This window comes from Nothoprocta perdicaria, unplaced genomic scaffold (genome assembly GCF_003342845.1).
Source record: "Nothoprocta perdicaria isolate Ctin4 unplaced genomic scaffold, notPer1 scaffold_388, whole genome shotgun sequence".
Lineage (NCBI taxonomy): Eukaryota > Metazoa > Chordata > Aves > Tinamiformes > Tinamidae > Nothoprocta > Nothoprocta perdicaria.
Window position 1 is genome coordinate 252,521 of NW_020455630.1, and position 14,469 is coordinate 266,989.

At 34.8% G+C, this 14,469-nt stretch overlaps 1 protein-coding gene across 1 annotated transcript in view; it reads left to right on the plus strand.

Annotated features, from left to right (window-relative positions):
* Window positions 1-14,469, plus strand: part of DOK6 (docking protein 6) — a 157,205-nt gene that overhangs the window by 5,153 nt on the left and 137,583 nt on the right. The window contains exon 2 of the mRNA XM_026044837.1: window positions 5,364-5,471. Coding sequence (XP_025900622.1) covers window positions 5,364-5,471 — 108 coding nt within the window. The remainder of the gene's footprint in view (window positions 1-5,363; window positions 5,472-14,469) is intronic.

A 14,469-nucleotide genomic window follows, 5' to 3' on the forward strand; every position in this document is an offset into this window, starting at 1 on the left:
GGAGAAAAAAGGAAAGAAGAAGAAAAAAGAAGGAATTGTGCTTTTTGAGACAGAAAAATCACTGTTTCTAGAACATTGTAATTTGAAGATGCACAGAAAGCAGGGTGCGCAGGAGGAATGGAAGTCCTTGATACATCAATACTTTGAGTTTTCTTTAGTGGAAAGTMTTGTTAACTCAAGTGGATGGTTTCCCATGACCTGAATTTTGTTTTCTGTTGTTATTTTTATTCATTTTTTTCCCCTGAGACTTTACTCATCAATAGCTCAGATCCTCTAACTTGCTTCTGAGGTGAGACATAAATGGTTTCGTCTTCACCTTTTCCTTTTTGGTCTTTCTTTCTGAAGATAGTAACTGTTTTCCTATTTCTCTTAACCTTTTATTTACATACACGATGCCTCCAATGTGTACTCCCCTTGAAGCAAGTATACACAGAAAAATCAAAGAAATGGTAGGTCATGTAACAACGATTGCTAAACATTGCTAAAAGTGACTATTACTGGTAATTATTTTTATTATTATACATTATATATATATTCATTATTATGAATGGCACTTTTTTAAAAAACAAAAAGTTAAGATGTATTGTTTGCTCACAATGTAGGGTTTTTCCCGCTCATACCTCTTAGAAATCAATATCCATCTTTTAATCATCTAATTCAGTAACTTAGTTCTTTTTTTTTCATGCTTTAGTGTTTTTATTCCTATCTCCTGGAGGTTTCATCTGTTCTGCTCAGCAGTGTTTTCTGCTGGTGGCTAGGAGCTGATTCACTGCTGCTTCTCTAAAGACATGGCTGTTCCTGTGGCCAGTGACAGAAAATTAGGTAGCTGTTCAATATGTCTGAGAAAGTAATTGCCATTTATACCATCTCTTGGATAAGAGGGATATCTCAAAGGAAAGCATCTTTCTGAGAGATCTTCAATGCATAAGCTCTTTTTTTTCCAGATCATTTTTAACTTTAATTCTTCACAAGATTATTTAAAAGTGAGACAAGTAATTTAGAAGTTTGAGGGAGTTTGGGGAGCATGASATGGAATTTGAAGTGTTTCAGGGAGAGACTTGCTAATACAAAATCCTTCTCTAAATATTGGTATTGAGTAGCAAAGCTTTGTTATTAGTTACAGCTGTGCATGAAAACGTGTTAATTTTGACAGTATCTTTTGCAAATGTCTATGAAAAGGATTTAGAAATGTCTGAAAAATAGAAACTCATACGTAAGGTTCACATAATAGTCAATTATTTTAATATATTTTACAAGAGGAAAAAGTTATCCTTCCTTGTAGAAAACTAGTATAGTCCATGGATTTCCTGTAATAGGTCTTTTAATGGCTTTATTATGAATAACCATGGCAACAATGAAACAGAACTTTGATACCAGCATAAAGAATAATGATTCAGTCTGAGTCCAGAAACTTCCACAGATTCATCAAAAATATTAAATGGTAAGAACAGAAATTCTGAGAGACTAGCAAGTTGAGCAGAGAAGTGCATGAAGCAGAAGAAAAGCAGAGAGGATTAAGCGCAGATCTGTTACGGTGTTTTATTAAGTAAAACACGAAAAGGGATATCTGAATAATAGATAGAAAGTGGAATTCCTGACTAAAAAGGCCTCAGAAATTAAGCTGGGGTAATAAGGTTATACTGATAGAAATTCAGAATCTTTTTCTATGAGACAAGCTACTCGGTCTGTAGTAAAGGAGATTCTGCTCTCCTGTGCATTTATACATCTATGAGAATCATTACTGTATGATGTTGTAAGGACCCACGTCTGTGGTTCTCTCCAGCACCATATGTGTGCTTACTGTTTTATAAGTGCATAGATAGAAGAATCTAGAAGATTTCTTCATTTTACTGCTTTGCTCAGTTGTAAATCAAAAAAAAACTGAGAGAAGAAGAGTCATATTTCTCATGCTCCAAAAAGAGCATTTTCTTCTGGTCCATGAAGTTGGTACGCAATTTCAGCAGAATCCTCTTCAGGTTTGCGCTGAATAGTTGTTCAGGGGCTATTTTTTTGTTCTTTATATCTATATTTTAATAACAGAAAGAAAAGAAAAAAGAAAGCAATCACTTAATACTATCGTTGCTTTTTTTTTTTTTTTTGCTGTGAGGACAAGCAACAGCACATGGTTAGAGGTCACTCGGTACAAAATTGTAAGATCCTTTTACAAAATTGTAAGATCCAAAGTTTCCTTTGAGAAGTGAGCTCTCATCCAAGAACACTGTAATACCAATTAAATGATCAAATATTTGAAAATTCTTTAATGCAAAATACATGAAAAAGGGACTCTTAAGGTTCACAGGAAATACTGAATTTTGTGGGGACCACCTTGCAAATGACTGCCATTCTCTCTATTGTTAAAGGGCTGATGCTGAATTCTTTGACAATCGTTACTTCAATTATCCAAGAGCTTTTTAAGTGTTTCAGAAGTTTTGATTATAGCCAACAGCATCCTAAACTAGGCCAGGAATAAAAAGATAACACGCAGGTTGTGAATAAATGAGGAGGCTTTCATATGACAGTGAGGAACCTTATGAAAGGCAAATGTTTGTTTGCTATATGCACACATCTGCACCTGTTTATTTATATTTATAGGTGAATTCATAATGTATTTTCAAACACTGTGACAGAAACTCTCTGTTGGTGTGAATATAAAATTCTGCTGAAGTTTGATGGAATTTTACATGTTTATACCACCTTTAAAAGTGGTTGCAGGTCAAAAAAAAAAAAAAAAAAAAATGCACATGCATACATGTATGTACATACCAAATCAGAAGATCAGAAGATATGAATAGATTACATTCTTCATATATCCTCTCTGTCTTCATCTGAAAAATATACAAATGTAAACAATAAATTGAAGCAGTAACAGATTTAAGGGAAAAMATATAGTTCCTTTCTTTCTTTTTTTCCCCTTTTTTCTCTTAATATCTAAGGATCACTGACTGTTACCCCTTTTGCCCATCTGCTGAAACTCAAGTCACAAAATGCTCTCAGGTCATCCCAGTGCCAGACGAATGGGAGGACCCTAGGGAGGAACATCTATAAGGATAGGTAATATGCAGCCCTCATCAATAGATACGGTGAAGCCTTTATTAATGAGGGGTTAAAGCCTCCCTGTCAACATCTGGCAAACCCTCCTTGCACTCCAATACTCGCTGATATTGACATCCAGTCAGAAAAGCCTGAATTTGTCATTCAGAAGACCCTATTAATTTATCAATGAATGAATTGCTTTGGCCTATGCTAGGGGACCTTTTATTTAGCCAATGTTCTCGCTCTCACTCTGACTTCTTGATTTTGCCTGTCTAGTTTTCCATTTATTAGATGCGCTTTTGATGCCCTAGGTCTAACTAGCTGATATATTGTGTTCTCATGAAATAAAATGAAATGAAAAAATCACTTCTTTAAAAAAAAAAAGAAAAGAAACAAAAAAGAAACAAAAAACCCTACTTGTGAGTCATTTGACTCTTACCTTCCAAGATTATCTGTCCAAGATTCAGGTCTTCTGTAAAAACATGGATTCCATGGCTGTTTCAAAACTTACTATCACTGATGATGGAGGCCTGTGGATTGAGCTAGTCTCCTAATAAAGCATATGTGAGGACCAAAAAACATTATGGGCAGATAATGGAAAGAAGGAAATCAATAACAGATTTGAAGTGAAAGCAGTGATTTTTACTTTTTCTGAGGAAAAGACTCCTCAGAGGAAGAGAGATGAACTGAAAGTACTCATAGAATAAAATTCATGTCTCTGAAGAGTCAGGAATGTTGTTAGAAGAGGAAAATGTTACAAGCTTTAAGAAGTATAAATAATGCTTGTTAAGTAAATGTGCCTCCTTTGTCCTTGGTGCTATTGCATCTGGTAAGATAGAAACAGAAACGTTTTTTTCTCCCAAAATGTGAGGTTGAGGTAGAAGGGAAAAATGTCACTTTACTGCCTTAATAGAGGAATGTTTTATACTATGTAAGAAGTAAGTTTGCTGAACATGTCATTCCTTCTTTTTTCCTGTATCTTCATAATTAAAACTTACTGAAACTGTAGTTCAGTTAGTGGGGTTTGTAGAGGAAAATAACTTAGTTTTATTACTAACATTAATCTGAGAAAATAACAGCAGGATGCTGACAGTATTATTATATTAGAATGTACTTAATTAAACCTGATTGTTTCAATGACATTTTCTGTTTATGCTCAGTTTAAGCAGCCTCAAACAATGAGGGAAAACATTCTTTTGCTTTGTGCACGGAAGAACAAATGTATGTTGTTGTGTTTGAACCAATCCGAACTGCATAGTGGCGTAATACTTATATTGCATCGTAAAATTCTGTAGAATTCCTCGACGAATATGGTTCATGTCCACGTGAGGAGAGCAAACCCATTAGCTGACATTGATATTTTGTTTGTTTGTTTGTTTTTAACACATCCTTGAAATAATCATGTGAAGTTGTGTAGGGTATGAGTGGTGCAAGCAGTGGAAGAGAAAAGTAAACTGATGTCATAGATTATGAATGCAGATTAATTTTTAAGCCTCTAATTCCATAGCAAAGATTATCCTTTATCAGCTTCTCTGTGAACTGCAAATGGATTTTGTAACTTGGTCCTGATTATTTACACTTTTAGTTACAGCAGTACCACCAGAGTCTTGATAAGAAGTCTAATTAAATATCCCTGTTGCCTGCAAATGCATTTTAAGCAAATTCCAGTGAGATCTTTATTAGAATGAGATACTATTGTTTTGTTTGGGGATTTCTTGATCATTTTGGAGATTTATTTTGTTTGCTTGTTTTGATACATGTTGCCAAGCTTCAATAATCTGCATAGCTTTCCTTGGAAAAGTGTGTAATTATAGTGAAAGAAATCACTCTAGTTGTCTAGCAGTGGTCACACTGATGCTTATTTCTGCTTGGTACTTTCTGTCTTGTGCATACAAGATTATACTAACTCTTGATTATTGTGTTGTTAAGAGCTGCAGCGAATTTAAATTGCTTCTCAATGGTGTTGACACTGTCATAGAAACAGAATGTAAATGTGAAGGCTAGAAATGCATAGAGCAATTTCTAAATACCCTTTCTATAATGACAGCCTTATAATTCTTTTCAGTTTCAAAGTTCATGGATTTTCTTGCATCTCAGGAGTTGCCAAAATTGACACATATGAAAGAAATAGAAGTAGTCTTTACAAGTCTACGAAAGAGTGAGACTAGTTGGTATCTATGAATTGAAGAATTAGTAGTATGGAAATAATTGATGTCCTTAGATTTTTCAAGCTTTTAAAATAAAATATTATTAGATAACTTAGGTAACTGAATGTTTGTAACTTTCACCTCTAAGGAAATGCTAATGTAATCTGTTGCTTTTATTTGCAGATTTTCAGGCGATGCTGGTTGGTTTTCAAGAAGGCTTCTAGCAAAGGACCCAGGAGGCTAGAAAAATTTCCAGATGAGAAGGCAGCGTATTTCAGGAACTTCCACAAGGTAAATCAAGCTCTTCTAGTGAAATGAGGCACTGTCTGTTTACCCACTCTTCCTTGGAAAGATCCTATTCTTGATATGACAGGTTTGAAAATGATACTGCAGGAAGCAGGTTGAAAAGCATAACCCTGACAGGAAAAGCACAATAAAATTTCTGTAAATATCARTGGTGAAGGTTAGATCTCACCCTGTTTGTTTAGATGAGCAAAAACCCACAGTTTGTGTTTCTGGAAATAATTTTTTTACCTTCATATTGCCTAGAAAATACTACCATTTCACGTAGTATTTCAGAATAAATTTGATTGCTTAATCRAATGTTTAACTACTACTTATTAATTAAGTATAAAACTAGTTATGATGATTAATCCGTCACTTGTAATGTTGACTCTGGTTGAATATGTAATGGCTTTCCCAGAACTCYTTAAGATTTATAAGCTCTGTCAATAGCAAATCTTTTTTAAGGGTAAAATTTAGCCTCTCTAGAAGAAAAGTATTCACTGGATAACGTTTTGCCTACTTTCTTGTCATCACTTCAGTGATGGAAAACAGGAGATTTTTCTTTCTATCTGAAAAATTATTGTTACCAGATTTCCAAGTTATGCAGAAGACTTCAAATAAGGCAATAATAAGAAACAGCAGTGCTTGATGCTTCTGCAGTTTTGAATTTTGTCCAGTTGCCTTTTGGCTTCCCAGGGATATCAAGATTGGATATTACCTTACCACTAGTGAACTGAAACATGGAAGTGACTTAACCATGGTTAGACACCAAGCAGTAAAAGATGAAAGTGTAGATTTGTTGAAGCCAGGAGTATTGCTTTTTATCATAAAATAAATTAACCTTTGAATTCCAATGAACTCTTGACATCTTTAAATGAAAAGTGTACATATAATAAGTAACATGCAATTATCTCTTGTATATTTTCCATCAACAATGGCAAAAATACCCTGATAATTTGGTATCATCAAAAATCTAACTTTTGATCCGATGCTGACATTAGGGTTTAGAACTGACTTGTACTGGACAATCGTCACTTTCACTAATGCAAGTCAGTGACATTTCCTCCCATGTATCAACATCAAGCAAAAATGACTTTTCTTCAATATAAGTTTCAAAAACTTGTTACTTTCCAGATGGGAGTGATAATAGACCTTTAAAAGGATGAATTGATTTGTTCGTGCCCGATAGCTCTAAGTATGACTGAAATCCGCTATGAAGTTCTTATAGATTAGCAACAGGGCAGAAGGAAGAAGGTGTAGGGTGTTTTTGTTAGAAGCAGAAGGAAAGGGGGATATTTGTGGAGTGTTTGGCTAATATTCTACTTACATGTAACAGGATTCAGAAACACTTTATGTTCCTTGACAACACTCGTACAAAAAACAGATGACATGCAAGAATCATTTGGGAAGCTACAAAAATARCATAGATGCAGCAGCATGCAATGATACTGCTGATGGAAGATCTCATTAGCATGACCCTTTTCATGTGACACAAGTGAATGGGAAGAGTGTTAAATCTTTTTCTTCTCTTTTTTTTCTTAATCCATTCCTAAACAGTGAAAGCAAATGGAATGGAAAGAATAATCTCTCCTATTTAAAACAATATTGAATTTTTGGCTGTGCAGAAGAGAGAAACTTGTTCATTTGCTGGGATGGTATACCCTTTCTCAAATGAAGTCATGGAATCATTTCTTATGGTGTGTTATCAAAAAATAAAAGCCTGCATCTCATCTTCATGTTGATCTTAAAGGATATTTTATTACTTCAAAGTAATATTGATTGTTTGAGACTTTTCACCTCAATTGTTTCCATATGATAAATGAAATAGTGCCAAAGGGGATGTCAGTGAGTTCTTAATTCCAATTGTAACTATTTGTGGGAAGAGTAATGGTCATCATGGGAGAAAATAGTTATTTGACAGCTGATACTAGATCAAATTATCCAGGTTCTTTCTTTGTTAGAGCTGTTCATTTCTTTGTCGTATTTTCAGATAGGTTTGTATTGTTACAAAATACAAAATCTTAGCATTGTTTTGAAGCTTTGTTTCCATACTTCCTCACAGAAAAGAAGGAAGACATTTATTGTGCAAAGCTAAAGAAGGATAACTAGACTCTTAAGAAGCAACAGCAAAAGAAAATTGATTAAAAACTTAAGAAATCAAAGCACTTGTGTTTAAATAAGATTAAATAAGATTAAAATAGTTAAAATATACTCGCTATAAAAGGGCTAGGTATTATTTGAAATGGTGCTAAGTGCTGACCATATGCTAACATGCTATTATGTATTACATATGTCAACACAGAGATCCCATTTTTCAACCCATCTCTTAATGTAACAAGTAGAAGAGAGGGGGTGGTGCAGAGCAGCCTGTGTTGTTCAGGTCAGCCTGTGTTGTCTTGGGGGAGGATATATGTGTACAAGTGTATTGCTCTGACTTAAGTTTTTGGGTGTCCATTTTCTAGCTGTCTCTTGTTGTGGGTTACTGGAAGAAATTCTTCCTGTCAAGGGAAAAATGAACAAAAATTAGTGCCATTGTCCCACTTCAGTGTCCAGGAATGCAAACAAATCCACAGGGTAGTTTTTGCTGCTGATGTACTGATATATTCACTAAGTAACTCATAAAGATCTTAAGCGTCTCTGCTTTTCCAGTGGTTATTTTTGCATTAAATGAAGCTCAAATCAAGTCCTCTTTAAACCATTTCACCTACATAACTAAATGATCAGTATGGAGTTTTATTGTATAAGTGTAGGAGACTGAGCTATAGGAAGGCTCTTAGGCTAAAAAAGGAGGGAAAAAAAGGAAAGAAAAAAGCACTAATACTACAAAGTGAGGAGAATAGAAAATACATGTTTTCTAGTTTACATATCCTAAATAAATATTTATTAATGTGGAGATGAACTATCCTCACTTAAAAAATGGACTTTTTAATTTGGTGATATTCAGATGATATATGGGTTCACTTTTTGTTCTGTAAATTCTGTAATGCTGGTATATATCACTTTATGTTTTCTAGTGATTTTCCTACTATAAATTATGACCGTATATAACTATAATGATATTAGTCTTGGGATACTGGCAGTAACAGTGAACATTGCATTCATTAGTTGAAACATGACTTCATCTGCTGTTTCCATTTTCAAGCATCAAAATCTAACTTTTCATTACTGTAATACCATTCAGAAAATCTCTCTTTTTCTCCTGCCTTTTTGCTTGTGTACAAATTTGAGAGAAATTTTGAGAAAAATTTAACCAGTTTTATTTTGGTAGGTAATATTTGATCTCTTACTACAACATTTCATCCTTTTCTAAAAAAAAATAAAAAAAATTGTATGAAATGGATACAGAATACTTCTAAAAAACATTCTAATTAAGTAAAAGGGTACAATTCAGTAGAAGTCTTCACAGTGAAATCAAGCAGAGAGCTACTTTCCTAAGACCTTAAGACTTAAGAATAAAAAGGTTCAGTAGATGCAGATCTTAGATAAGATTACAAGAACATCACYTTGTTTTAGAAGGATTTTTTAGTGGAAGGGTGAGGGTTTTGTTCCCTTAGTTTTTGGTTTGTGAGTTTTTTACATTAGTCTTTTTCCTCCATTACAAAATAGATTTTTTTTTTTTTTTTTAAATCTAGGGTAAGCTTAATTCTTGCTGGGGTACTGAATGTACTGGGGTACATTCTTGCCYCAGTAAGTTATAGCTTAGCTGTACTGTTCTCTCTTGAACATTTGCTGTAGAGATTGTGGTTCACAATTTTATTTACTTCCATTACTCTTGTGAGGACATAAAATGCAGTAGTTCTACACACATTGTAGTTACACCAGTGTACAGAATGAACATGTTTTCTCAGATTAGCAGATTAGCAATCTCATTTTTGCAAGAGAAGTTAACAGTTATGTAAGGAGGTGAGATTCCGTGAAGCTTTCGGAGATGTTCTGCTCAGACAGTACCAGTGCCTGTTATCCATTAGGAGAAGCTCAGAAGAGAATAACAGGAAGCCGATGTGGCTAAGTAGAAATGTGAGAAACGTTGCTAGAAACAAGAAATTGAACCTCAGAAACCTGGACCTTTATCCAAACAAGCTAGAAAGGAATATAAAGTTGGGCAAGCTCGTTCTGAAAACAGACCAAAAAAAAAGAGCTAGYAACTAGCAGATGGAATCAAATCTGGTTCTAAGCATCATTGTGACCCAACGGGAGCAAAGAGCAAAAGTCTGCCAAAGACCCCATACATCCAAATCATGCTTGGTGTATTAAAGAAGTTTGGAGAGAAGGGAATGTCAAAGAGCATGTTTACACTGGAAATTACAGTAGGAAAAGCAACCACAGTCTGGTAGGGGAATGCAAGACAGGCGTCTGCAGACATATCTCAGTATCTTAAACTGGTCATAGACACTTCAAACCCAAGCACACCAGATGGTCGCTAATAAACTATAAAGAACATGTTCACCTAGAAGCGGAAAGGCAGCTTGAGAATAACATAGCAGAATTACTAAAGGTATAAAGGTGGCCCATAAGTTCCAAAATGGGAACCAGTAGATGTGAACTCTTCCACCCCTTACCTTGCCATGTGCTCTAGCTTGTGAAAGCTCCAGTCCAGCTAATGCACAGTGCTCTTCACTAGCAAGTTCACTGACCCTAATGAAGCTGTTGCGAGGTGGATTTGCCTCTGACAGGGCTGCACCCAGAGAAGCTTCAGCCTGCCGACATCATCACTTCATCTCACTTCAAATGTGTAAGTGATGTCTAGCATAGACTTCAGCACTTACAGATTAATTCTCCCAGTATGAGAGACTGTACTGTTAAAACTTTGTTAATAAAATGTCTGTCTAGAGGGACCTGGACAGACTGGACAACTGGGCGGTGAGAAATCTCATGAAGTTCAACAAGGGCAAGTGCTGGGTCCCGCATGTAGGGAGGAATAACCTGGATACCAGTACAGATTAGGGGTTGACCTGCTGGAGAGCAGCCCCACAGAGAGGGACCTCGGTGTCATGGTGGATGACAAGATGACCATGAGGCAGCAGTTCCACAGGAATTTAAGGAAAAACTCCTTGACAGTGAGGGTGCCAGAGCCCTGGAACAGGCTGCCCAGAGAGGTTGTGGAGTCTCCTTCTTTGGAGATCTTTAAAACCCGCTTGGACGCAGCCCTGTGCCATGTGCTCTAGGTGACCCTGCGTGTGCAGGGGGGTTGGACTAGATGGCCTCTGAGGTCCCTTCCAACCTTAAGCATTCTATGATTCTATGAAAAGCTTTCTCTAGGCTTTTGTGCATTTTAATAAATGATTTGGTATTTCACTTTTAAAACAGCTTTGCCTTTATCTGAGATGAACCCTAATTCACTTCTTTATTGTTTTGCAACTTTCTTCCTAATTCTGCCCTAWTTCTACATGCTTATGTATAATCTGGGATTTACTATCTGACTTATGGTATTTTATTATTTAAATATTAGACTTAGAAATGATCAACTGGGAGGTATTGACTGATTTATTTGTTGTATTATACAGCTTATTTTCTTTCTTTTCATTCGTTTTCTTTGCACATTCTCTTCAATTCTTTCTGTGAGTGTTCAATTCCTTCTGTGAGTGAGATTTTTGTGGATGTATGTTGTAGTCTTTAAAATTAAATCTCATTTTAATGAAGTAAGAATTTTGATTTAGAAATTAAACTCCTGGATTTTTTTGTGTGAATTGGTTAATTTAACCAGGTGTAATTCAACCAATGGCAAGTTAGCATAATTTAAGGATAATAAAAGCTTGTTGCTGTTGTAATTAATTGCTTTTTTGTTAACATATATTGTTGGGGTGTAAATCTGCGGATGTAAAAGAAATTTCACAAAATTTTAACAATAATTTTTAATAGCTAAAAACTTAGCTATGGAGTAGATAGTCCTAAGTAGCATGTTACGTAATGTATGTTCACACAAATAAATGAAAATCCAGAAAAGGGATAGAAGACACCTTCTAAACGTAGTCTAGTAAATTAGTTTTGTGGCAAAAGCCACAAAAGGGGAGCAACAGTACAAGTTTTTCTTCCATAGCTTGAATATCCTACCACAAGTTGTAGAAGTCTAAAGCCTGGCTTCAGAAATAATGATATGTGTAATTCATTTCCAGTCACTTATGGCAAGTTCTTCTAGCAGCTACAGTGATTTCTTAGAATACTTCTCCATAAACACATCTACGCAGAAGCACAGGATTCAAGAATTTCCCTWGTGTGCTCATAGACCTACTTTGTAAGATGAAGGAGAAAGGAGGTTGTTTATTGGTGAAACCGGTATGGAAAAATTATAGAATAGATTTATTCTWCTACAGTAAAGCTATTAGCCTCCAAAAGAGTCCACCTTTAAGATGTTTGTTCCCTTCAAAATATTTCAGAATAAATGAATTCCTCATAATAAATAATAACTACCAGATTTGGTAGTTTTCTGTGGTAATTCCTGTGGTAATCCRTACTATTCAGAATTGTAATTCCAACTCTAAAACAGAAGATAAAAATATTTGCATGTGGCAACATTATAACAATTCTTATAAGAACATCTCTTTATTTTGAGTTACATTATTGCTGTTGTGGGTTTTTTTGTCTTAGTTTTGTTTTTGTCTTGGCATCTTATAGCCATCAGCAGTTAAATTTTCTTTTAGCCCTTCATGATTTGGGATATTACTTGTCATGTTTCGTTGCTTCTCTGAAACAAAGACATTTTCAAAGGACAGTTAGCTAAGCATTGTTACATTTTTGTTAGAAGATATATCCAAATTTGAATGTTATTTGAATTCTCCTTCCTCATTTTTTATAGTATAGTGTTTACATTTCATTCTTTTTTAAATCTCAAATTCAAAGCTACCTGTTCAGTTTTTCTATGTTATTACGCTACTACTGTTTAAGTTGTTATTTTAGGTACTATTTTAGTTATTCTTCAATAATACCTTGTTTTACTCTCTGGTTAAATTCACTTTGTGACCCCAAAATTCGTAATAGACKTAAGATAAATATGTAACTTCTGAAGACATTTACATTAAGAAATGCTCCTAGTTCAGATAATTTTGTCCTTTTCTCTCCTTATCCTTGTCATTTCAAAGTATGCCCATATTTTATAGTGCAGACCTTTCTTTCAAAGAATTACAAAATAGTGATCTCAATTTTATTTTCATAGTAAGATTTTGAAATGATACTACCAATACCCCGTATGTGTATGAGAATGTTATATGTGTGTGTGAAGACTTTATTACTTGATTAATCCTTTCATAATCTGTATGAAAAGAATCTAACGTATAACAGCTTTATAAATCTTAGCATTTAGAGACATGCCCCAATGTAACACTGTATTTGTGTTGTGTTGTTCATATCCCTAGTCTTCTCAGTCAATGAAACTTAAAGTAGTAAATAATAGCTAAATTTTCTTGAAAACTCTGTCAYTATCTTTTACTCATATGGTATTTCATTCTTTTCAAATATTTGTGACCTTTCATGACTATGGTTTTGCTAGAAAATAAGATAGTACCTGCAAGTATAGACCAAATGTGTCGTTTCTAGTGCAGCCATTGCTTTTTTGATRAGATTGAGATTTAAATTATCCCTATTAAATTAATAATTGCCTAGTAAAATAACTTAATACAGTCACTTCTTTGATTTGTATACCAAATCAAAAAGAATTGAAGTAATTATTAAGTCCCTCAAAGTATCCAAGTATCTGAACAATGTAATTGTACAAAACAAGCATTCTCTGCACCAAGAAGCAGATTGCAGAAATAATTGGAACTGTGCTGGTGATAAAGCTGTTAATAGACTATAAGCACATTAAAGAGCAGCAAGCAAATTAATAAAACGGAATCTCTTTCAGTAAAGATTGCATTAAGGCAATAAGGTCTTCTTAACAATGTGGTGGAGAAAACTGCAAGCTGAATCTTCTCATCTTTTTAAGTCTTGAAGGACCATAAGTGTGAATTAAGGTTGTCAGTTCATAAGGATAAAGAGAGAAGTGCTTCCGTGAAGAGTAACTTGTCAATGGGTGGCTCTATGATCTTGCAGAGAGATTATGACCACCAAACTATCATAGCTGATTTTTCAGGCATTAGGGGAGGAAAGGGGTATTAAAAGATGTCCCATTTTAGTCCCCATTCGTAAATTAATAGTAGTACAATGATGATCACTTTTACTTTGCAGATGTTATGCAGTTGTTTCGTTTTTCTTCCTATATTATTTTGTATATTTTTTTTTCTTTTTGTATTATTTCCGTTTGAGATGAAAGTTTGTGTTTTGAATTGTTTAGCAGTGAAATCAATGGCTTGATCCCACCTGGGCAGGGTAGAGGGTTGTTTCTTAAACATGAGAGTTTTGCAAGCCCTGCTCAGACTACAGTTACAAAGAGGCGTGTGGCAGAGGCCAGGGCCCTGGGGAACAAATGATGGTGGTTCAATATATAGGAAATGTCTTAAACAGCCTTTTAACAGAACAGAAAGCAATCTCAGGAGATGTACCTGCATCTTCGAGTAGGACCTGTCATTAACCCTTGTTACAACAGAATTCATAGGAGTACTTAAGTATGATAGGCAAAAAAAAAAAAAAAAAAGAAAGAAAAAGTGTTTAGCAACTCTACTCTTGAAAATAGACTGTTTGAATAAATACTCTTATTTCTGTTTTTATTCATTAAAACAAGCAGGAAAATTGTTTTTTCATGTATAGGATGTGAAGGGGGAAAATAAGAGAAATATTTCAGCAGGAAGAACAACATTTATTAAAACATAAAATGTAATTGAACCATGATGCAGTTCAGTTTGGAAGACACCTCTGGAGGTAGTCTACTTCAGTCTACTTCCACGTCCTTTTGTTAGATGAGGCTGCTCATGGTCCCGTGTAGTCAGCGTCTGAATATATTCCAGGATGGRGACAACTTTACAACCTCTCTCTTTCAGTGTTTTGAGCACTTATGGTCTTTTCCCCACCACTCTCATTACCCTTTGGTGTATTTCAAGAGCTTTAAGTGCTCCAAAGAAATGTTTTCAGCCAT